Source organism: Spea bombifrons, chromosome 5 (genome assembly GCF_027358695.1).
Source record: "Spea bombifrons isolate aSpeBom1 chromosome 5, aSpeBom1.2.pri, whole genome shotgun sequence".
In the NCBI taxonomy this organism is placed as follows: Eukaryota; Metazoa; Chordata; class Amphibia; order Anura; family Pelobatidae; genus Spea; species Spea bombifrons.
This window is the reverse complement of record NC_071091.1, coordinates 10,467,424-10,493,455: the sequence shown is the minus strand read 5'-3', so window position 1 is coordinate 10,493,455 and position 26,032 is coordinate 10,467,424. Positions and strand designations below refer to the sequence as shown.

General features: G+C 43.0%; 1 protein-coding gene across 2 annotated transcripts in view; it reads right to left on the bottom strand.

The window, feature by feature from the left end:
* Nucleotides 1-25,647, bottom strand: part of EPC1 (enhancer of polycomb homolog 1) — a 37,238-nt gene extending 11,591 nt beyond the window's left edge. The window contains exons 1-2 of one of the 2 annotated variants that reach the window (XM_053466183.1): nt 25,483-25,647; nt 47-206 (exon numbers count right to left, since the gene is read on the bottom strand). In XM_053466183.1, coding sequence (XP_053322158.1) covers nt 47-146 — 100 coding nt within the window. In that variant the 5' untranslated portion in view covers nt 147-206; nt 25,483-25,647. Of the gene's footprint in view, nt 1-46; nt 207-10,338; nt 10,516-25,482 lie in introns of those variants that run through there. The other variant, XM_053466182.1, reaches the window with a different exon arrangement.
* Nucleotides 25,648-26,032: the final 385 nt, after the last annotated feature.

Sequence of the window (26,032 nt, the reverse complement as noted above, 5' to 3'; positions counted from 1 at the left end):
ATTTAATGACGCTATAATCACAAAAGGGTTTTGCCAGACGACTTACGCTGTAAGTGAATGAGCTGCTTTGGCATCTTAAATTCCCCTGGGTACACAGATTCATAATAAGCGATGTTACTTTCCGCCTCTGGGACAGGAATAACCATGTTATCCCGCTTCTCTCCATATACCTGCAGTGCTGAAATTGCTCGTTGGAGATGATGTTCCTGGAAACAAAGCAAATTGGATTCATGTTAACTGAGTGGAAGTAACTAACACTTTATACATTAAGCCCATTGATTATCACAGGGAAAGTATGGCACTAATATATGAAACAAATCTGAAACTACCGTATCTGTATCGACTCTTTAAAAATGCAAACTTTACATTAGTCAGCAGAACATTTAATTTATACAAGCAATGGACTCCTAGCCTAAAGCAATAAATATAGGGGTGTGTGTGATATAGAGATATACAGATTATATATACACACACACACACACACACACACAAAGTATATATATAAAAAAAAACCACCAAGACCCTCTTCATATGTGAATAAATTTCCATTTATCTAATAACTTTAACCATCATTTCATTGCCGCTGTATATTCTATGAAATCATTGGTTCTGAAGAATGCAGCGATTGAAGTAAACATGCATCACACTTGAGGCTTTAATTAACATCCCCAGAATACAAAGACAAACAAAATCAATACCCTACAGGATAAAGAACTGTTCCTATAATGAAAAGCTTTCTTCCCAAGTACAGGGAAGGGATCCCAGTCAAATTAAGTGAAAGTCTATATTATTGTGGTGAGCAGAGAAATCCAAGCAAACGACGCATGACTGACAGCAATGGCAGCCTCCGGGTCTGCAAGATTATTGGAACAAAATGAGATAAAACGTACATGGCTGTACATAGAACGATGTCATTCTGAAGGAGGACCCCACCCCATCAGAATATGTTATTAACTTTTATTTATACAACACCAAAAATGCACGCAGCACTTCTTCAAATATATAGATTTAGGGTACCTGACAGACTAAGACAAACCGATCCATTAGGCAGAGGAGGCTCTGCTCGCAGGCTTACAATCTGATACAGAGCCGTCGCAATATCTCACAAAAGCTGAAAGCTGCAGCCTTTCAGAGACCCGGACCATGATCAGGGCAGCACCAGGCAGAATATTGCGCCAATTATAGGATTTTGTGATGATTGCACGACTGATAACGCGTATGGAGAGCCTCTTCATTGTTTTTATTGTATTTATAGGATGTCTGATTCCTGCCATCTTAGTAGTTATCAAGTCCCTGGAAGTCAGCATCGCAGTCACATGTAGCAGATATTTACTAAGTATTTTAAGACTCATCAGGACAGGTATTGCACCAAATAAGAGTATTTTGCATACTCATTACTCATTTTTGAATACTCATTACACTGAAAGCCATTCTACTTTCCCTGACCCCGGAACTACGATACAAAAAGCAATGAAAGCGAAGACCCATTTATACCAAATGCACACATCGATCCGTATACACATGTATTCCACACACACTATACTCGTTTTTAGCATGTTCCATTAATGTGCATTTCGTTTATACTGCATTTTTCCTGCCTAATGTGCAGAATATTGGGGAGCCGACTCGTATACAGCGTCCGCTAGTTCAGAAACCACCGGGGTATATGTACTACTAAGAAAACGCCACCATTACGTTTTCAGTTGCTGAAAGGTTGTTTTAGAATGGGAATCTAATAAAGAATTTTGCATCCATCCAACTCCTCAACATTATCACTAAAGGAATATGTGAAGTCTTGGTAGAAAAGCACCGCGCATGCATGTACTTATGTATGTATAGCTGGAACCAAATCAGCTGATTCTAGGAAATAAAACAAAAAAAAAACCCTCAGGAGTACAGGTCTGACATTAATATCGAGTTGGAAAGTCCTCTTTAAGGCGACCCGCTAGCCAGCAGCCATTCATCCCGACATCAATGGGTCTCTGCATCCTTCACTTGTCAGCTATAGAAGATGAGGCGTATTATCTTTTATTTATATAGCACCAAAAATCTACGCAGCGCTTTATAAAATTAATATATTCAAGGGGTATAACAGGACGAGAATTGACAGATTGACCGATACATTAGGTGGAGAGGCTCGGCTCGCAAGTTTACAATCATGAGGCGTATTTCAAAAAGATACACCTAGTCTTTTTTGAACGTGCCGAGACATTCAGTTTATTGGGACTGAACATAAATTGCTGTTTTACACATCATGTAAACGATTGTTTATCCCAGAGGAGGTGCGGCTCACAAGAAACAATCTCCTATTGCAGCTTTTTAACTGAACCGTGTTGCATTTTTGTTAGTTATATTTTTTTTTTTAAAGCAAATTTCTCACCCCGTTTGCACTTTGAGCGTTAAACCACTAAAGCCTCTCATATGTTAAGTGTAAGGGTATGTTTAAAGGCCATGTTATTCTGTGCATGTGAACACACACACACTCTAAGTGTCTTTAATATGAAAACAAAATGTGATGCATAAGGTTTTATGGCATCATAGTGGTCATTGAGTGAAGTTTAAAATGGTAATGGCTGCCCTTTATATAGAGCGATGCTGTATCTCCCAAACTATATAACCGCACTATGCAGAATGAAGAATCGGACGACAGCAGGGAGCTTCTTTTGGGGGAAAACAAAAAAGGTATAATGGAGGACAGTTAAGAACTCTCCCCACGTTATCGTTGCACTGAGCCTACGGGCCCTCTGGCCATTCTTACAGTTTGAAAGTTTACCGATTCAGATCCCACAGGATCCAGTTTAGCGAAGTCTAAATCTGCATGCGTTGTGTGTTTTGCATTAACTCCATTAATCAAAATGAGACTGTATAAAAGTCACAACCCTCGCTGAGCTCAAATGAAGAGGCACCTCTGCTCATGTAAGAGGGGGCGGGGCGTAATTAAATGGTACGGGATCCAAAGCGGGAGGGCGCTGCACCCACCGCGTACCGACTCGCAGCTTTCCCAATCTCCCTGCGTTCTGCTAGCATCCTAACCCCTAAATAAAAATAGTTGTGTGCTGGCTGAGTAGATGGCCATAAAACACCAATTCCCCCATAAGTGGCATTGTAAATGTGGTTTATTTTCTAAGTATCTACACACTTTGTGAAATAATCATGTCTACTTTTAGTTTCTAAGAGCAGATGTGATGCTCAAAATCTTTTCCCTTTGATTTGCTTTTTTCAGCATGTATATCTTTCAGACGCATTGTAAAAATATCTATATACAGGACATTCACTTTTCTCATAACACCAAGGTGATTCATAGGAATTCCACATTAATGATGCGATTATAAATGGCTTGGCCATTGTTTTATAAAGATTACACCAGCACTCAAACGGAATTAGGGCTGCAACAACTAATCGATAACATCGATAATAATCAATAATGAAAATCATTGCCAACGAATTTCATTAATCGATTAGTTGAATTGAATATAAGATGAGGGTTTTTTCCAGAACAAATGCTCTGAAAAATAAAAACAGAGGTCGGATAATAACAGTAAGATCCCGATCCCCCGCACCGCTGCAGGTGACCCAGATCCTCCTCCCTGACAGCCTGTGGGGAGTGTCTGTGCGTTGCACCCAGACAACCTCCGCTACTGTCCTCCACTTTCGCCGGGGCTTCTATGGTGGAGCACCCGCGTGACGTGACCTTCCGGTGCTCCACCATAGAAGCCCCGGCAGAAGTATAGGCCAGCACAGCAGAGGTGGTCTGCGCACATTGTGCAACGTTCGCTGGCTGCCAGAGAGAGGATCCGCCGCAGTGCTGAAGGGGACCCGGATTAGTCTCTCTGGCAGCCGGTGTGCATCCATGCGATACGCGCAGACATACTCCGCTACTGCCCGGCACTTCCGCTGGGGCTTCTATGATGAAGCACCGTTGTCACATGACCTTCCGCTGCTCAGTCGTACAAGCCCCAGCGAAAGTCCCAGCCAGAAGCAGAGGTTGTCTACGCACATCGCGCAGACGCTCACCGGCTGCCCCTACTAGACACCATGGAGTCTGGAGCACGGGGGTAAGTCGGGGGTATATCAAGGGCACAGTGGTATATAGGGGATTATAAGGCATATCTAGGGGTATAAGGCAAATCTGGGGAGGGCAGAGTGGCATATCTGGGAGGCAGTCTGGCAAGCCTAGGCCAATATGCATAACGGGGATGGGGGGGGTTGTTGGGAAATAAAATGCATTTTTTTTTATTCTGCTGCTATATGTTTTTAACATCCTGTTTGTTTATTACATTTTAAATAAATGTACATTTTTCATTTTTTTATTCGATCAAAAATAATTGTTAGTTGCAGGGATAAAAACAGACAACGAAACAAGAGTGTTAACATGTTTATTAAAATAATAAGTTAAACTACGAATCCAGTAGCAATCACGTGACAGCTGTCTACCTTTCCAGGTTCCAGATTTAGTTTAGTAAATTAAGTACAGCACACAATTCTAAGAAACCAGATTTATGTTTAAACCAGCAGATTTGGTTTAATCCAGGTGACAGAAACCAACAGAATTTTAAAGAAAGAGACAAAAAGTCTGATCAACAACAGGGGACTATAAAAAATATATAGTTTACGGAAAAGAAGCATAAAATAAAATGAAGGCCTCGTTCTGATCTGTAACAGGTGCTAGAAATGCATGCGGCTCACAATCTGTAGCGCTGCATCAACGTTAAAGTCGTTAGTTGCAGTTTTATTCATTTTAAGGATTTTTAACTCACTATAGATTAAATTACAGTGACCAGTATACAGGGATCCTAAAGTGGATTTGCAAAAAAAAGTGTGGAAAAATATGGTAAGTACTTGGTGCTAGTGTTTCTTTAGATAAAAATAAAGTCCTGTTTTAACAATACTTGTAAGTTTCATTTACATGCAGCAGCCGTTGCACGTTTAGCGACTAACATGTTCAATCCCGGTAAATACAGAAATACTTTACAGACTCGACCTGGCTTTATAGGCAGACATCCCCATCCCCCAACGATGTAACTCAAATTATTTTCACAGAGACGGGGGATGCGGAGTCATTGAAGAAAATCTGTCTCATTCTCATTCACAAACTACCATGGCAACCAGCTTATAACATATCCATCATGGCAAGCAATGATACACTTTACCCTTTAAAATGCCAGCCAATGAGAACGGAGTTAGACAAGGCTTAGCCAATTCAAACTATGGCTGCAAATAACCTGCCAGAGCACCACTAACACACAAAATAAAAACATTGCCCAATCCCTCATCTTTAAAGGGAACGCATTGTCAAAACATACTGAAAAGCAGGGCTGGGGGAGCTTCCAAGCAGCAGCTAAACAAACCAACAGGATGAGTGTGAGGGGCTCTTATACCTTATACAGATTACCGCACACATTTCACACATTTCTGTGCAAAGACTGCGGATCGGTGGGAAACGGTGATCTTCAGACTACTGACATCATTAAAAAAAACCTTCTGAAGGCTGTGAGAAAGGTAACGTGATTGCCCAAACCATGTGAAATGGAACAAATGCGTCTATGAAAAGAGAATGGCGATAATGACTATAATGAAACATTTTTCTATAAGACAGACCTAGATAGAAAGAAAGGAGAAAAAAAAACAAAAAAAAAAAGTTTTGCCCGAGGTCTCACGATACCGGCACATTCAGGTAAAGACGCTTACTTATTGTAAAGGAACATCTACACCGGGATTTTCTACTCGCACCGAATAAAAGCCCCATTATTTTCAGCTTGAGCACAAGATACAGAGTTATACATCGGCAAGCGCTGCCTAAATAAAATATAATAGGTCAGCGCTTCCAGAACTGGATTTTATCGTCGTTTCAAGTAAAAAACTTTATCCGCAGACACGGAGGCCGCCATTGTCGCCGGACACACGATACTGTGAGTGACTTTAGCAGCTCAAACACCACACTGATTCTTTCTGGCAATGCTAAGGAAGTCTGTCCTGTTACGGTTTCATTAGTCAGAGAATCTGGCTGGGTGCTTAAGACTCAGACATTCTATTGTTCCCCACAGATAGCAGTGGAAGTAGTCAGGGTGTTAGGGCCAAGATAACAGAGCTCAAGCGCATACACACAGCCTGAAATCATATTCTACAAAAACTACAATTATTTTAAAAATAGAAACAGCCTAATATTTAATGTTTTTGAAGCAAATATCAGCAAAATATTCAGATTTGTTCAATAAGTTTCAGAATTCCTCATCTACCCCTTTAAAGCTCGCTAATAATCCATAATTATTGGCACCTCCACTGGGGCTTCTATGATGGAGCACCAGTGGCATATCAGGGGGTACAAGGCATATCAGGGGCACACTGGCACTTAGGGGGTTATAAGGCATATTTCGGGGGGCAGAGCGGCAAATATGGGTATAAGCCACATCAGAGGGCAGAGTGGCATTTCAGAGGGTGTAAGGCATTCCTGGGGGGGCAGAGTGGCATAAGCCATATAGGGGATATAAATGACATCTGGGAGGGTATAAGGCATATCTGGGAGGGAGTGTGGCAAGCCTGGGCTCAAATGTACATTTTCACTACATTCTAAACATTTTTTTTATTTTTTTTTAAGCACATTACGCATGAACAGAATGGTAATCGGGTCTTCCATAATACAATGTTTTGGTGTAGGGGATCTTATGTGTATGTTTATAACGCGTCCACACTATTCAGGAATAAAACTAGACCACTAGCCAATTCTAGCAGTCACTGTCCTTGTATATAATTTTTACAGTAATATTATGGGAAAAGCACCAAGTATAATGTGTGTGTGTGTGGGGGGGTCTGCATTATTATACAATTGTGTCCCAAAAGCCCAATAAACGATTAATGCATATCCATGTACATTGTACTTTCCCATGCACCAGCATAAAAAACCAAAACCGTTATTAATTTACGGAGAAGCTGCAGCTTCCGACAGCCTCTGCGGTGCAAAGCAGGCAATCCATGGCAGGAAAGCATTCCCACTGAAAGCAAATGGGAGTGCTTTCCATGCATTTAAAAGTATTGCACCACAAAAAGGGACCTCTCACATGCATGAAAGCGCATACGACGGCTGGGTTGTCTCATTAAAGGAAACATTTTCATAGGGTTTTTTTTTTTTTAATATGTGAGGTGGATTTACGGCCTCATTTCTTCCCACACCTCGTAACTCTTCTCCCCGTCACTCTTACGGAGGGATTATTACGGACCTGTTCTTTCCACATAACAGCCACACAGTTATTCACATAACAGACTAAGTATCCAGCATTACTCTGGAACAGGAACGCAGCACATACAAGACCGGTTACATTTTGGAAGGCAAAAGAATATTCACTGTATGAGAGAAGTATACGGCCATCCCACCTAATTACTGAATTTAGGTCTTTTAACCACATTCATGGCTAGCAGGTGTATATGGATGGTTGCCTGCATGCTTTATTTTAGACCACTATCTGCAGTGGAACGGGTCGTACTGAGGAGCCCGGGGCCGCTGTAAGTGTTATTACTGTAAAGCGGGAGCATCTAGGAGTAACAACCGCTCAATCACAAAGCGCTGGACTGCACACACTCCAGAGCAGGACCCTCGAGTGCTGAAGAGCGTAACATCTGCCTGTTCTCTGTAACATCCTCACTACATATTTCCAGGCTGCCTGTGGAAGCGTCAGCACAAGCGCTGCCTGTCGGGAGCTTCACGAAATGCGTTTCCACGGCCGAGCTGCCGCACGCAGAACGAAGATCGCTATCGGCCGGAGTCGTGTAAAGCGTGCAGCCAGCGGACTCTGGAGCGATGAATCGCATCATCTGGGAGTCCGATGGATGAGCTCGGGGGATGTTACCCACCGGAATGCATAGTGCCTGATGTAAAGCCTGGTCGGGAAGGATAAGGGCTGGGGCTGTTTTTCAGGGTTTGGGCCCCTGTAATGTTAACGCTACAGCATAGAGACATTTAGACCATTTTAAGTTTCCATCTTGCGGCACCAGTTTGGGGAAGGCCCTTTTCTTTTCCAGCATGACTGCCCCAGCGCACAAAGCAAGGTCAATAAAGACACGGTTTGGGGAGTTTGGCGCAGAGGAACTCGACTGGCTGCAGAGCCCAGACCTTCACTTATTTCACGCCACACGGATGGATAAAAAGAAATTAAAAACAACTTAAACGGCTAAAAACAGACAATTAGCTGCTAACTAGGAATGACGTTAGACGCATTTGTATAAAAATGCCAGGATTATTCTTTGTACCTGGAATAACTCCCTCGATTCCCTTTTCCTGGCAGTAACAATTAATTGTTTGGGTAACATGGAAGTCATTCGTCTACTGACGTCAGAACAAGATGGACTCAAAAGAAATTCAAATATTTGAGCCACGGTGCCCATTTCTTGTGCCCACCTTACCATTATCAGTGTTTTTGCAGGACACGTATGTATTACAGGTAGCTACATATCTCTCGCTCTGTTATCAGCCCAACCTACTACACAAGCACCCCGACTCCTTATTGTACTGCCTTGAGGCAAGCGATAGTACGGCTCAGTCTTAATAACCCACACTCTGACACTCTCGTATGAAAGTAAGAACATTGTATAATTAGGACTCCATTAGCACTGTCATACACAGTCAGCTCAGTGTGGTTATCGAGCAGAGAAATTCACCCAAATATCACACAACCGACAAAAATTTACTATCTCGCTGGCATAACAGGCAGGCAGAAAGTCAGCAAAGAAGCCGAAAAAAAACAACATAACTGAAACCGGTATTGTGAATACAACTTTGTGCCAAAAATACTCATATCATATGATTTCAGAAATGGAAGTACTACACATTTTTTTTTAAGTAACATTTAAATAGAATCCAGGAGAGCATCCCTGTACCCAGGGAGAGGAAATAAGCCAGCGGCAAACCGACGGACATGCAAATCGAAAGAGAAAGCTAAACAGGAGCGTTACACGGCTGGCGCACACGTGCTTTTCCCACTATCTATTTACGAAAAGAAAAAAAAAAGGTCACTGCACTGCAAACGCCTTCCCGTTATTTAGAACGCAGCGGCCAAATTATTGTTAGATATTTTTCCTTTAATACTAAGGCTACCTGACGTGTGCCAACAATCTTTTCCATGCAACCAAGAAAGATTTCAACTGTAACCACAAGTATTTTGTATCTGATGTAGTGCGATTTTGTATCCAGTATTCCTCTTGGCTGGAAAAGGCAATTAAATGTCACAAAAAGACATCAGCATTAAGCCTGCAGAACATCTTACATTGTTTGAAACTTTTACAGCACCAGTGACATTATTTCGGTTTTCCACAGAAACTGCCCAAATACACAGATCCTCAGCATACAGCAATCCCCTAGAATTATTCTCCATACGTACACATCGCGTTTATATAGGTTTAAGAGCATGCCTACAAATTCATATTAACTATGCGGTTTTACATGGTCCACTGCAGGACGGTCAAAGCGTCCAACTAGTTACATCTATGACAGATGAATATGACGTGTAACAGATATCAAAGCAGACATTTAAACGCGCTCGTGTAATATAAGAATTTGTTAATATGCATGCAACCTAGAACTCAGATAGCAATTACAAATGATACGGGATAACTGAAATGGTTTACGATGGCAGATTTCACTTACGGCCAGAAATAGATATTCAAGAAGCCCTAGTAAAAAGAAAAAAAGAAAAAGTACTACCAAAGATACACTATTACAATTACACCTCCGGTGTGTCAAGACTCACATGAAGAAATGGAATGCTACTATGTAAGGGTTAATATATATATTCTATCACATACATACACACAGAGATGTACAGACACGCTGTGCGGTAGGATATTATAACACGCAGGTATAGTAGGATAAAAGGGCCTTGTTTTAGGTGACAGGTTAATGAGGCCCTGCTCTTCTAAGCTGTCAGCTTTACATGTACACAAACAATCCACAATGTGAGCGGAGGCTGTTCTGCAGCGACACCCTGCGGCCGCACGCAGTAATGCGCCTTCGTTTTCACTCACACAGCAGGCCCAACCCAAAGACAGGAGAGAGACACACAACAAAATGGCGGACCGCGGCCCCGTCACGTGACCCCTTTGTGCTTTCTAGGACTCTAAAATCCCAAATAAAACCACCGGTAAGCAAAATAAAACGACCTATGTCTCATTGGCAACCTAACGGAGCTTAACTAGGGCGAAACGGAGAGTTATTAGGCACTGGACGGTGTATCTGCGCCACCCCCCTCGAGCGGCCGAGAAAAAAAAAAATGGCGGCCATTTTGTGCAAGCTTGCGCAGACTAAGACATCGCCGGCAAAGCGGCTGCCAGAGCGACAATAAGCATCATTACCGACTCCTCTTCCTTCTCCATGCCCGTTGGCATCTGCGGCACGGCCCGGTTGATGGAGGCATATTCGTGCAGGTCCGGTAAATCCTCGCAGCGGAAGACGGGTAACGGTTTGGACGCGTCTAGCGCCCGCGCCCGGAACGACAATTTACTCATTTTTGTCTACCACAGAGCCATGCGACCGATGAGCGGGGAAATCCTCCGGTTCCGTTCTTTCATGGAGGTCTCCGTGCCCTCCCGCTGCTCGCTTGCCAGACTCCGTGATAAAAATGGTGCTTTTTATTCCCGGCACTCCAGGTGCCCGTGGGTGGGTTTGCTGTGTTTCGGGGGTGTTTTTTGGTGGGGGTTTTAGCGCTTCGGTGTCTCCCTCTCTCCCTCCCTCTTCAATACGCCATGGCCAACATGGCGGACATTAAAACTCCGCTGTCTGCTCCCCCAGCCAACCCGAGCTGCGCAGCCATTCCCAGAGTGCATCACGCGCCTGCGCGCACCCCGGGCCCGACCGAGCTGCAGCGCACCGGAGCGCGGACTGGGGGAGAGGTGGGGGGCGCGCACAGCTATGGGGTATATGCCTGGTTTCTGCAGCAGACCACAGGGCAGTGTGTCACCTATACACTGCATGCACAGACAGCCACACACACACACTGCATGCACAGACAGCTGCACACACACACTGCATGCACAGACAGCTGCGCACACACACACACTGTATGCACAGACAGCTGCGCACACACACACACTGCACGCACAGACAGCTGCACACACGCACTGCACGCACAGACAGCTGCACACACGCACTGCACGCACAGACAGCTGCACACACGCACTGCACGCACAGACAGCTGCACACACGCACTGCACGCACAGACAGCTGCACTGCACGCACTGCACGCACAGACAGCTGCACACGCACTGCACGCACAGACAGCTGCACACGCACTGCACGCACAGACAGCTGCACACGCACTGCACGCACAGACAGCTGCACACGCACTGCACGCACAGACAGCTGCACACGCACTGCACGCACAGACAGCTGCACACGCACTGCACGCACAGACAGCTGCACGCAGACAGCTGCACGCACTGCACGCACAGACAGCTGCACGCACAGACAGCTGCACGCACAGACAGCTGCACGCACAGACAGCTGCACGCACTGCACGCACAGACAGCTGCACGCACAGACAGCTGCACGCACAGACAGCTGCACGCACAGACAGCTGCACACACAGACAGCTTAACACACGCAGAAAACTGCAGACAGCGGCATGTACTGTGCACGCACAGACAGCGGCACGCACAGACACACACTGCATGCACAGCTGCGCACACACACAGCTGCACACACACACTGCATGCACAGACAGCTGCACACACACAATGCATGCACAGATAGCTGCGCACACGCAGACAGCGGCACGCACAGCGCATGCTACACTGCATTTAACACATATGACAGCTGCATCTGCATAATAGACATGTATGTTCCAACACCATTTTCACGGTACATTATAGGAAACAGGGTACCATGAAGACATCTTGCTTGTGCAGAATGCGTCGTGGGCCATCTTTTCTTGCAGAGATGCAAGTCCGTTATATAACACCAGATTATTGCATATCTTTTCGTATCTCTCTATACATAGAGTATATTTCGGTACACTAAAATATACGTTAACCATCGCAGCGCACACCTACACACACACACAGCCGTTTGTCTTAGCAGAATGCATTATATAAGACAATGTACAGCGTTACGGAACACGACGGAGCTATATAAAACCATGTACAGCATTACGAAACACGGTGGCGCTATATAAAACAATGTACAGCGTTACGGAACACGGTGGCGCTATATAAAACCATGTACAGCGTTACAGAACACGGTGGCGCTATATAAAACCATGTACAGCGTTATGGAACACGATGGCACTATATAAGACAATGTACAGCGTTACAGAACACGGTGGCGCTATATAAAACCATGTACAGCGTTACAGAACACGGTGGCGCTATACAAGACAATGTACAGCGTTACGGAACATGATAGCACTATATAAGACTGTACAGCGTTACGGAACACGATGGCGCTATATAAAACAATGTACAGTGTTACGGAACACGGTGGCGCTATATAAGACAATGTACGGCGTTACGGAACATGATGGCGCTATATAAGACAATGTACAGCGTTACAGAACAGGGTGGCGCTATATAAAACCATGTACAGCGTTACAGAACAGGGTGGCGCTATATAAAACCATGTACAGCGTTACAGAACAGGGTGGCGCTATATAAAACCATGTACAGCGTTACGGAACACGGCGCTATATAAAACCATATACAGCGTTATGGAACACGGTGGCGCTATATAAGACAATGTACAGCGTTATGGAACACGGTGGCGCTATATAAAACCATGTACAGCGTTACGGAACACGGTGGCGCTATATAAAACCATGTACAGCGTTACGGAACATGGTGGCGCTATATAAAACCATGTACAGTGTTACAGAATACGATGGCGCTTATAAGACAATGTACAGCGTTACGGAACATGATGGCGCTATATAAGACAATGTACAGCGTTATGGAACACGGTGGTGCTATATAAAACAACGTACAGCATTACGGAACATGATGGCGCTATAAAAAAAATGCCCAGTGTTACGGAACACGGTGGCGCTATATAAGACAATGTACAGCGTTATGGAACACGGTGGCGCTATATAAGACAATGTACAGCGTTATGGAACACGGTGGCGCTATATAAGACAATGTACAGCGTTACGGAACACGGTGGCGCTATATAAAACCATGTACAGCGTTACGGAACACGGTGGCGCTATATAAAACCATGTACAGCGTTATGGAACACGGTGGCGCTATATAAGACAATGTACAGCGTTATGGAACACGATGGCGCTATATAAAACCATGTACAGCGTTACGGAACATGGTGGCGCTATATAAAACCATGTACAGCGTTACGGAACATGGTGGCGCTATATAAAACCATGTACAGCGTTACGGAACATGGTGGCGCTATATAAAACCATGTACAGCGTTATGGAACATGGTGGCGCTATATAAAACAATGTACAGTGTTACAGAATACGATGGCGCTTATAAGACAATGTACAGCGTTACGGAACATGATGGCGCTATATAAGACAATGTACAGCGTTATGGAACATGGTGGCGCTATATAAAACAATGTACAGTGTTACAGAATACGATGGCGCTTATAAGACAATGTACAGCGTTACGGAACACGGTGGCGCTATATAAAACCATGTACAGCATTACGAAACACGGTGGCGCTATATAAAACAATGTACAGCGTTACGGAACACGGTGGCGCTATATAAAACCATGTACAGCGTTACAGAACACGGTGGCGCTATATAAAACCATGTACAGCGTTATGGAATACGATGGCGCTATATAAGACAATGTACAGCGTTACAGAACACGGTGGCGCTATATAAAACCATGTACAGCGTTACAGAACACGGTGGCGCTATACAAGACAATGTACAGCGTTACGGAACATGATAGCACTATATAAGACTGTACAGCGTTACGGAACACGATGGCGCTATATAAAACAATGTACAGTGTTACGGAACACGGTGGCGCTATATAAGACAATGTACGGCGTTACGGAACATGATGGCGCTATATAAGACAATGTACAGCGTTACGGAACACGGCGCTATATAAAACCATGTACAGCGTTACAGAACAGGGTGGCGCTATATAAAACCATGTACAGCGTTACAGAACAGGGTGGCGCTATATAAAACCATGTACAGCGTTACGGAACACGGTGGCGCTATATAAAACCATATACAGCGTTATGGAACACGGTGGCGCTATATAAGACAATGTACAGCGTTATGGAACACGGTGGCGCTATATAAAACCATGTACAGCGTTACGGAACACGGTGGCGCTATATAAAACCATGTACAGCGTTACGGAACATGGTGGCGCTATATAAAACCATGTACAGTGTTACAGAATACGATGGCGCTTATAAGACAATGTACAGCGTTACGGAACATGATGGCGCTATATAAGACAATGTACAGCGTTATGGAACACGGTGGTGCTATATAAAACAACGTACAGCATTACGGAACACGATGGCGCTATAAAAAAAATGCCCAGTGTTACGGAACACGGTGGCGCTATATAAGACAATGTACAGCGTTATGGAACACGGTGGCGCTATATAAGACAATGTACAGCGTTATGGAACACGGTGGCGCTATATAAGACAATGTACAGCGTTACGGAACACGGTGGCGCTATATAAAACCATGTACAGCGTTACGGAACACGGTGGCGCTATATAAAACCATGTACAGCGTTATGGAACACGGTGGCGCTATATAAGACAATGTACAGCGTTACAGAACACGGTGGCGCTATATAAAACCATGTACAGCGTTACAGAACACGGTGGCGCTATATAAGACAATGTACAGCGTTATGGAACACGATGGCGCTATATAAAACCATGTACAGCGTTACGGAACATGGTGGCGCTATATAAAACCATGTACAGCGTTACGGAACATGGTGGCGCTATATAAAACCATGTACAGCGTTACGGAACATGGTGGCGCTATATAAAACCATGTACAGCGTTATGGAACATGGTGGCGCTATATAAAACAATGTACAGTGTTACAGAATACGATGGCGCTTATAAGACAATGTACAGCGTTACGGAACATGATGGCGCTATATAAGACAATGTACAGCGTTATGGAACATGGTGGCGCTATATAAAACAATGTACAGTGTTACAGAATACGATGGCGCTTATAAGACAATGTACAGCGTTACGGAACACGGTGGCGCTATATAAAACCATGTACAGCGTTATGGAACACGGTGGCGCTATATAAGAATGTACAGCGTTATGGAACATGATGGCGCTATATAAGACAATGTACAGCGTTATGGAACACGGTGGCGCTATATAAGACAATGTACAGCGTTACGGAACATGATGGCGCTATATAAGACAATGTACAGCGTTATGGAACACGATGGCGCTATATAAAACCATGTGCAGCGTTACCAAACACGGTGGCACTATATAAAACCATGTACAGCGTTACGGAACATGGTGGCGCTATATGAAACAATGTACAGCGTTACAGAATACGATGGCGCTTTATAAGACAATGTACAGCGTTACGGAACATGATGGCGCTATATAAGACAATGTACAGCGTTATGGAACACGGTGGCGCTATATAAAACAACGTACAGCGTTACGGAACACGATGGCGCTATATAAAACAATGTGCACACAAAACAAAAAGCAGACCAGCTTCATAAAGTCCTTACGTGGGTCAAGGTACAACAGGGGCCCAAAGCCACTGGTGCATGTAGCAAAAAAGATTTAGTATGAATATATTCTATAAAGATGGTTACATATATATACTCAATAACCAGACATTAACATGAGGAATTGTCACTCCATTAGCTGCATCAATGCACAATGTATGTGTAGTACCGTCACGTTTCGTACGCGCTCCTCAAAAGGTGTCAGAGCAGCCATTACACTAATAATAAAATAATACAATCTGACAAATTCATACCCAAAACGTAAGCGACACAGACCAGACTGCAGGCAGGGAACTGCAACAGGACACACGCGGGAACTCCATATTATTGAAATACACATTATAACTGAATTCATACAAAGAAACGTAGACACTTTCAATATTTTTTTTTAATCTCAATAAAAAACTAAAAAAAAAAAAAACTATACATTTTCTCCATAGCCCGGCATCATTGTCCGTATATGTTCAGCAAAAAAAAAAATTCTAGAACGGATAGAGTCCTGGTGTTATTCACTAAAGGAGGCGTTTGCAAGAAAGTTGTGGCTACAACGCCTTAACTTTAATATACATTATAAAGGCCCATCCTCAAGAAGCTTCTGCTTTAGAAAAGGCTTTCCTAGCCCTGCATAATGCATAGTTTAATCAGTAACAGTCTCGCCACCCATTAAGGAATACATTACGCAGCGCCAGCCCAGATCTTCTAGTGCAAGGAACATGCTGCTGTTGGCCCTTCATGATGAATAGTAAAGTGACGGAGTTGAACCAACTCTCCTTTTAGTGAATAAACCCCTCTGTGTTAAACAGGGAGTAGTTTATTCTTCAACTTGGATTTCTTGACTTCTGTAAGGCAGGACACCAAAACAAACGCGCTACGTGTCCTCCGTATAGCAGAAAATGTCCTACGGCTGATAAAACATACAGCGTGAAGCCCGGGACAATCATTTTGGCTCCTGGATTATAATCAGAGCTTGGTACTATTCGATTCCACAATAAATGGCTGGATCTCCACAACCAGCTCCTGGTGGCCTGAATGTCAGCGGGTTATTACAAGGTGTATTATATAGCTAGATTATATTATATATATTTGCTACAACATAAGCATATTTTTTCAAACTTTTTTTTCTTTAAATACATAAAAAAAAAAAAAAATTATATATATACACACACACACACACACACACACACACACTTTGAGTGAGCAAATCATACTTCGATAAATAAAAACATGACGTGACCTTTCACTGGGTAAGACACACAAATGATCGGTTCTGCAGGACAGCTGCCCTCTTACGGAATCTGTTGGCACTGCAGCTTTAATAGTTTCACATTACATTCCATATAACATTTATATAATACATTAATTATTTGTGTTCAAGGTTAGAAACGGCATAAAACTTTGAAAAAACGTTGAAAACAAAATGCTTAGGTTATTAGTGGTCTGCCAGCAAAATATTAGAAAATAGGTAAATGTCTGCACGGTTAATTAACCCAGTTGATTTAGGTACAAAAGGTACTGTAGAAGCCAATGCCTAGAAGCTGTCTAACATTCATGCAAACTGAGAAAACAAATAATCTAATGGCTGCGTGCGCACTAGATCGCAAGACACTTCTTTCCAAAGAGAGAACAGTGACTGCTTTAAGTATTTCTGGAGTTTATTAGATATTCTTGCTGTTGGTTAGCAAATCGGTGTAATGAATTTGATGACATTTAAATGCTTATGTCACAGATGCAGAGTTACTATCAGCCGGCCCGGTTGCATTGGGTAGGAGGAGCTAGACATGAAAGGGTTAACAGAAATCCAGCCAACAGTACCCAAAGCAATTACACATTTACCTAAACCTGCTGACCCCAAAGACTACTTGCTGCCACCACCACCACCACCACCACGTTCTATTTGAGGCTTTACAACTACCTAAGGAGGCTTCGGGTAACCCCCTGAATGTAGGCATTTCCAGCAAGGACTCCCACAGGCGGTGTTAGCAGATCAATTTCTCTCCTCTTCACCCACCCTTCCAAAGGCTGTCCGAACCAAATCAACAACAATGCTTAGGGATATTCTGCAGATGGGGCTAGAATTCTGCACTTTAAAATCCTAGTGAAAACCACCAGACCAGAGTCAAATCCTCACTGGTCTGGGACATCAGAGTGAGTGAAGTCTTGTAAGCATAAAAGGAAGAGGTGATGAGAGAAGGAAAGCTTTAGCACCCAAGAAGAACGTAAGGATCGAGTAGGGGAGTATTTTGTTATAAGGGCAGAAATGTAGGGGGGAGAAGTATTACAGAGGGTCGGTGGGGGGATTCACAGAATGGGAAAGAAGAGCGTCAAGTATGGAAGATAAGGCTAGCAGCATTTTGGATAGATTGAGGAGAGAGTCAAGACCGAGTGATGCTTACCACAAGAATGTTGCAGTAGTCAAGGTGGGAAATAATAAAGGAATGAGCTAGGGGTTTTGTGGCTTATTGGTTGAGGGATGGGTGGACGTTGAGTGTTGGGGTCAAAGTTGACCCCAAGGCATCGGGCCTGGTTAGTGTGAGCGATAGTCATGCTGTTAATGGAGATAGAGATTTCAGGTACTGGGCTGAAAACGGAGGGAAGATTATTAGTCCGGTTTAGATATACCCAGTTTAAGGTGACGTCCAGGAAGAAAGCCATTTATAATACGGGCATGGGGAAGACACTGAGATTTGAGTATAGTCTGCCTATAGGTGATACTGGGAGCCAAATCTGTCGATTAGTTTACCAAAAAGACGAAATAGAAAGAAGAGCAGACGGCCATGGCCTAAACCTTGGGGATGCTAAGAGAAAGTGGAAGTGAAGATAAAGTGTCCTTATATACCTGCACCTTTCACTGGTTCTCTCCTTTCTCTTATTTAAGTAAATACTATCGAACACCTGGTTCAGAAATATCTAATTTCACTATAGCGTTGTGGCAGCTCATGTTTTTATTATTATTATCTTTTATTTATATAGCGCCAATAATTTACGCAGCGCATAATACAATACATATATTCAAGGGGTATGACAAGACTACAATTATCAGACTAAGACAACCCAATGCATTTGCAAGCTTATGTTTTAAAACATTTACTCCTGTCAACCCAACTACTATTTTTACATAAATGAAATCCTGTATGCTTATGTAGTACATCACACAATGTATAATGATTTATTGGGCATTCTGCAAACAACTCAAGGCTACTTGAGGAAAAAAATTATTAGCGCTAAGAGGGCTTCTGGACAAGAAGCTACTTCCCATGGCTCTACTCTGGCTTCCAATGATCTGCATTTGGACCCTTTTAGAACTTTGTATTTCTATACTGTCACGCATTATATTTTTTTATTTGATTTAACACATCTTGGACCTCTCTTCAATCTTTGAACCAGTAGCACTGCTCTCTCCAAGCTCAAATCTCACTTCTCACCGTACCTTTAGCTTCGTTCTTATTCGTGCTCTCTGCATTGGTTTTCATCAGTGAAGTATCGACACCCAAGAGCCAACATCTCCTGCCTTGGACACTTTTTGGGGGAGGGATTCCCTTAACACCTCTATACTGGTGACAAACAAATCCCATTTTCCGCCGCTGACTGTCTCACGTCCATCCAAAACAGTCAATCACTCACCAAGTCCTGCTGCCTTCATCTGTAAAGTCTTCCAAATGTTCCTTTTGCTCATACAAGCTACTATTAAAACACTAATTAAATGCCTTGTGATTTCCCTCCTGAATTATTGGAACTCTTGTCAAAACTTGTCAATAAGACTAAAAGAACAAAAAGGAAACCGATCTAATAACAGGAAAAACTCTGACAACCACAGACCAGTAAGTCCAACACCAGTAACTGGGAAATGAATGGAAATTATGTTTAAAGAAAACATTGTTTAATATATAGTTTGCGAGATCAGAAACAAGATGTGTTTACTACCGGTGGGCCTTGTCAACTGATCTGATTTTCTATCAATTGGGTAACTTAAATAAATAATAGGCCAGGCAGCAAACAAAGCCTTTCTAGAGTCCGGGAAAGCAGAGAAGACATACATGCGTTGGATGTTGAATCAAGGCATTGGTAGACAGAAGGTTGTAGTTAGTGGTATATAGTCAAAGGTTATGTTACTATTGGGGTACATCAGCGTTCAGTACTGCAAATCCTCTGGAAAATACCCTCATCTTGTATTTGAAGTAGTTTTATAATCCAACTTCAAATATAGATCTGACTATAAGACTAAGATCCAGATCCTCCGCAGCGCTGCAGGGGACCTGGACCCTTCTTGTGCAAACAACCTCCGCTGCTACAGGCGCTTCCTCGGGGCTTCTATGACCAAGAGTCGGCATGACATGACCTTCCGTCGTGTCATGCACATCGCCCAGACCTTCCCCCGCAGCGCTTCAGGGGACCTGGATCCTCCTCTCTGGAAGCTGGTGAACGTCTGCTCGCAGCCTCCGATGCTACCCGGCACTTCCGCTGGGGCTTATATGACGGAGCGACAACATGACCTTCCGGTGCTCAGTCATAGAAGCCCCGGAGGAAGCGTAAGGTAGCAGCAGAGTTTGTTTATGGCATTGCGTAGACGTTCACCACTAGACACTAGGGAGTCTGAAGCACAGGGGGGGCAGAGTGGCATATAAAGTGTATAAGGCAAATCTTGGGGGCAGAGTGGCAAGCCCGGGGGCAGATGTGCGTAACTGGGGTGCAGGTTGGCAAATAAAAAGGAAATAAACAAGAAATTCATTATTCTCAAATCATATTTTTTTTTATTAAATGTGAAAAAATTAATATTTACTAGTAAAGCTTTTTTTCCCTATAGGGTAGTCTTATATTCAGGCTTTTGGATAATATTCAAATTTTGGAGGGTCGTCTTATAATCAGGGTCATCTTATAATTGACCAAATACAGTACATTTCTGCACTGATCGTTCACAAGGCACAGGAAGGTACTAAATGACAATAACAAGCGTCAGGTGATAAGAGGCAGCGTGGCCAAGCGGGCTAAGGCGCTGGAGGAGGAGGGCTCCAGTCGCTACGGGAGCGTGGATTCGAATGCCACCGCTGCCGTTCAGTTCAGAGGAGGGCTACTAAGTAAGAGAAATGGGGTTATAATCTAAAACTACAGGGTTAGAGTCCTAAATGGCATGTAACATAGTTCAAATTTACTGAGAAGTTGGAAGATAAGTGGCATAGGCTAATAATACAGTTAGGGAGTTTAAAAATGCATGGAATAATAGGGACATAAAAAACATTCAGGGTTCACTTAGCCAAAACCGAAAATGGCCCCCACCTTTAAAAATAATAATAAAAACTCAAATTTTTAATAAAAGTAGGTAACACACAACTGGACAAAATTAGCAATATGACTTGGCAACCAGTAAATGCTGGCAACCCAGGCAACCAGTAAATGCTGGTAACTAGGCATGATGGGACTGTGCTCGCTGTGATTGCTGTTAGCAATCACACTCCTATCATGCCAAGTCAGCCAGTACACGCTGGTACAGGGTGGCTGTAAGTGATGTGCAGACCCCATACTGCTGGCAGCATCACTACACAAGGGGGGCAGCTAGCTAGGTTTCAGCATGTACTGGCTGACTTGGCATGATAGGAGTGTGATTGCTAACAGTAGTCACAGTCCCATCATGCCTAGGTTCCAGCACTTACACATCCATCCAGTAAATGCTGGAACCTAGGCATGATGGGACTGTGACTACTGTTAGCAATCACACTCCTATCATGCCAAGTCAGCCAATACACACTGGTACAGGGTGGCTGTAAGTGATGTGCAGACCCCATACTGCTGGCAGCATCAATACACAAGGGGGGCAGCTGGCCAGGTTTCAGAATGTACTGGCTGACTTGGCATGATAGAAGTGTGATTGCTAACAGCAATCACAGTCCCATCATGCCTAGGTTCCAGCACTTACACATCCATCCAGTAAATGCTGGAACCTAGGCATTATGGGACTGTGATTGCTGTTAGCAATCACACTCCTATCATGCCAAGTCAGCCAGTACATGCTGGTACAGGGTGGCTGTAAGTGCAGACCCCATACTGCTGGCAGCATCAATACACAAGGGGGGCAGCTGGCCAGGTTTTTAGCATGTACTGGCTGACTTGGCATGATAGGAGTGTGATTGCTAACAGCAATCACAGTCCCTTCATGCCTGGGTTCCAGCACTTACACATCCATGCTATCACACACACACATTTATTCATATAATCATTCATTCACAGATTCATTCCCTCAATCACACACACTCATTCAAACACCCTCCCCACCCCCTTACCTGCACTGCAGCTCCTCGATGCCGCTTACAGACTTCAGCAGGGGGCGCGGCCTCCCTCTGCCTTCTCTGCTAAAGCACAGAGGAAGTAGGATGTCACGTGAACTCCGCTTCCTCTGTGCAGTCCAGAAGACCCTCCCACAAGTAAGTAGCAGGGCTTGAGGTGCGGCTCGCGTAAGATCGGTTGCCCTGGCTGCCGATCTTACGCGGGCCGCACCTCGATGTCTCGCGGGCCGCATTTGGCCCGCCGGCCGCATGTTAGACGCCCCTGCCTTATTTAAAAAAAAAAAAAAAAAAAAAAAAAAAAACTGAAAAAAGATGTCGGGCGGCCCCTTGGCTTGGGCCCCCCTGCGGCCGGGGCCCGATTTCGGGCGGCCCCTTGGCTTGTGCCCCCCTGCCGCCGGGGCCCGGTCGCAGTCGCGACCCCGGTAGTTCCGCCACTGTCTGCCGCTTTACAGATCTCTGGTGGGACCTCACTGAGAATATTGGGTACATTGCATTAAGGATTATGATATTCTGGATACTAAAACGATGGATGGCTGGCAGTATAAAAATGACCAGAAAAGACTAATGGATCTCAATATGTATACTATGGAGGAGAGGTGATGTGACATTTATGTACATAAAGGGATTTACAGGAGGAACGTTCATTTCATAGGAGGAGAAATATTTGAACAAGGTCATAATCAAAAACTATTATTATCTTTTATTTATATAGCGCCAACCTAGAGGGTCAAAGGCTTAGATGTCATTTAAGGAAGATTTACTTTGTGGAGAAGATGGTGGATAAGAGGAATAGCCTCCTAGCAGAAGGGATTCCGAATCTACGACAAGACCCAGGACTAAGGTCAGAGTCCTTACAGGAGACAAAATGCGAAGACCTAACATACAATGGCCCTTTTCTTTAATTCCAATGGTGACTGAGTGACATGAGGGAGCGGAAATGCTCAAACGTCCTACAGTCTCCATGCAATCTGCTTTATGGATGGGAAGGGCCCCATCAGGGCGGGTTTCAAGAAAGGAAACATATCTACGTACATTTTGGACCATCAGTCAGTGTTGCGTAGAGGTAGGTTCCCTGAATCACATTACTGAAGGGGCAGTGAATGACTGTCAGCGACTAGATAACTCGCTAGAAGCAGACAATGGAGCTCGTAACTTCTAAAGTACAGGCTGCTTTCTCACATTTTTGAGGGACATTGTAAAACTAAAGATGGCTTCTTGAAAGTGGGCCAAAGTTAGTTTTAAAGCATACCGGTACGATCAACGCCAGCCTTTTAGTGCCTTACAAGCGAAGGTCAAGTGGGCCACAGGTTGTTGCAATTGTGTTGCTTTTGACTTTCTGCATGGCAAGCGAAGGCTCGACACACTGGCCGGTGCTTACAGTTTTGAGCACTTCCTTCAGAATCTTACAAACATACAAAACCACCAAGAAGGAAGTGAATTAAATTTCCACTGTTTGCACGGTTAATAAACAGATGCGATCAAATACAGAAAGCCATTAGGTGCATAATCTAATCTTACATGTTCTGGAAATACGGTTAAAATCAGATACTGGCATATCATGGTTGAAGTGTGTGTGCGTGTGCGTGTGCGCGTGTTGTACCTCACTATAGCCGAATGCTTTCTATCAGCTTGAGCTGGAGTTGAAAGAGAAGCCATTTTGTTACTAAAATTCTCACAATAGTTTTCCACATTTCTCAAACTCACTGAGAAGCAAACAAAACATAAAAGACACCAAAGTGGTTCCCATTTTCTACCTAATGTAACTCTTTGAAACTGTATCTTCTAAAGAAGGGGTTCAATACACTTTTTCTTTTAAGTTTACACAAATAAATTCATCACGCAGCACGCTGCCACATTTCAACTAGGAGACTTTATTAAATGTAGGTAAATAACGCTCCATCCGTGATCAATGATTAAACAAAGGCACTGCTTACACTCCTAGGAGAAACGTTACTGACGCACCAGTTTTTAAACCAAATACTAAGATTAAAATATTAGGGATCGCTGAATCTCACAAAAGGACCCCTGTGAAATATGCATTTCCATTTAATGTACCATTTAGAAGCAGCTATGTGTTGGCATTTATTTAAAACAGCGAACATTTTATAATATGTATTTTAAATTAATGTTTTCTGACATTACATCAACTCTTTGTGGGTGTGTGTGGGGGAGAAACAGACATGTGGACCTTTTAATCCAGATCATCAAAATTATGGGGGGGGGGGCTTATAGCAAAAAAGGAAGTACGCTTCCTTTACTCACATTTTCTTTTTTCAATTTTTTTTTTGTTTTGTTTTTAATTATTATTATTTTTTTTTTTTTTACAAAATAAAACTAAAGCCTTATACTGACATATATATGTAATAAAGGCAGAGCAAAGCTAAAAATGAGGGAGGGGAGAACTCTGAAAACTCACAGCACTCAATGCTAAGTAGCATAAAGAAAATGGATCAGATTCTGAGCTGCGCTGGTTCTCATGCCTACCATTGTTTAGAAATAAATGGAGATTAGATATTGGTTTTAGGTTACAGATTAAAAAGATGAGGGGTGCTAGGCATTAAAAAATAATAATTTCCACATACAGGTAACTGAATTATTATGCACATTTATGATATAACCTATAAAAGGCATAAAATACAATGATCAAATCTTGCTACCACCTCTCCCCTTTCTCCTCCTGAAATTGACATATTAAATTGTTTAAGAGCACCACAGCGCCACCAACACAGATTAATGTATTAAAAAAAAAAAACTCCCACCGTGTGCAAAATACAGAAAAGAAATTAAAATGCTAAATGTCTCCATAATCATTTCCTAATAAAATACAGATCCATGGTACGGAAGCAATTTAACCAGTATATAATTCCAACAGTGCCATTCAAGCCTTCTTAATCACCCACGTAGACCAAGCCAATCGTCGCAAGAAATAAAATAGCCACCATTTAGTACCAGTCATAACTTAGAATATAATAAACCTTCTTTTGTGGATCCCCTGCTTCGCCATACGGCGTATTAAATAAGGAGGCGGATCATTTAACTATCCATTATCAGCCAGAATCAAATTTAATAATGCCAAATTTTTTTTAAAAAAAGGTAATTCCAATAAAGATTTTTATCACAAAGAAATATTGTTACAAACAGTTGTTGTTTTTGTAAGCGCCTCCTCTACCGAATAATCATGCACACACAGCACTACACTCAATATATACATATTCAGCCACATTTATAACATACACAATATATTATTTTGATTATTTATGCGATAGATTTTGCAATATATACTATTTTGCCACAAAAAAATCATACAGTGATACATTGTAGAATTTTAAAAAAAACTCAAGATATAGCAAAAGAATGCAAATATACCCTGTTTAAAATTTTAAAAAAATAATAAAATAAAAAGAGGAAACTATTAAACACAAAATGACACAGATCACACGCCTGTACTTTTATATCACTTTGAGATGAACTTGAATGCATTTCTCCTTGATGGCAAACTCACCTCCAAGACAGGCAGTGGCGAAGGCAATCCAGAGAAAATAATTATCAGGATAAAATCTGCAGATCTGTGCCCAGGCAAACAATTTCCAAGCGGTATATGGCTTTCCAAACATCTTGAGACAGTAAGATAAACAAGCAATGATACTTTGTTTCCTGGTGTCTGATTAAAATAAAATGAAGAAGAAAAAAAAAGATGGGGGGTTTCTTCCTCAATCTTCAAGCTTTGGAAGAAAGGGGGGAAAAAAATATTAAAAAAAAAATAATTTAAATTAAAAAAAAATCCAAAAAGAAGATTAGAAGGAGAGAAAGCCTGAAGACTCCAGGGTTAACAACTTTGCAATGGCAAATAGACGGGTTGTGATTGGATGGGAGGGCAGTGTCTGCACTATCCTACCCCCCCTCTTCCCCCTCAGCCCCCCCCTCCCCTTTTGCAGCCTGGAAAAAAGGCAGTGTGCCATTTTATACTCCTATCATAGAAACACAACCCTGCTTTTATGTGAAATTCAAACTATGGCACCTCCTGTGCACAACCTTTCAGCCTTATTCTCAAA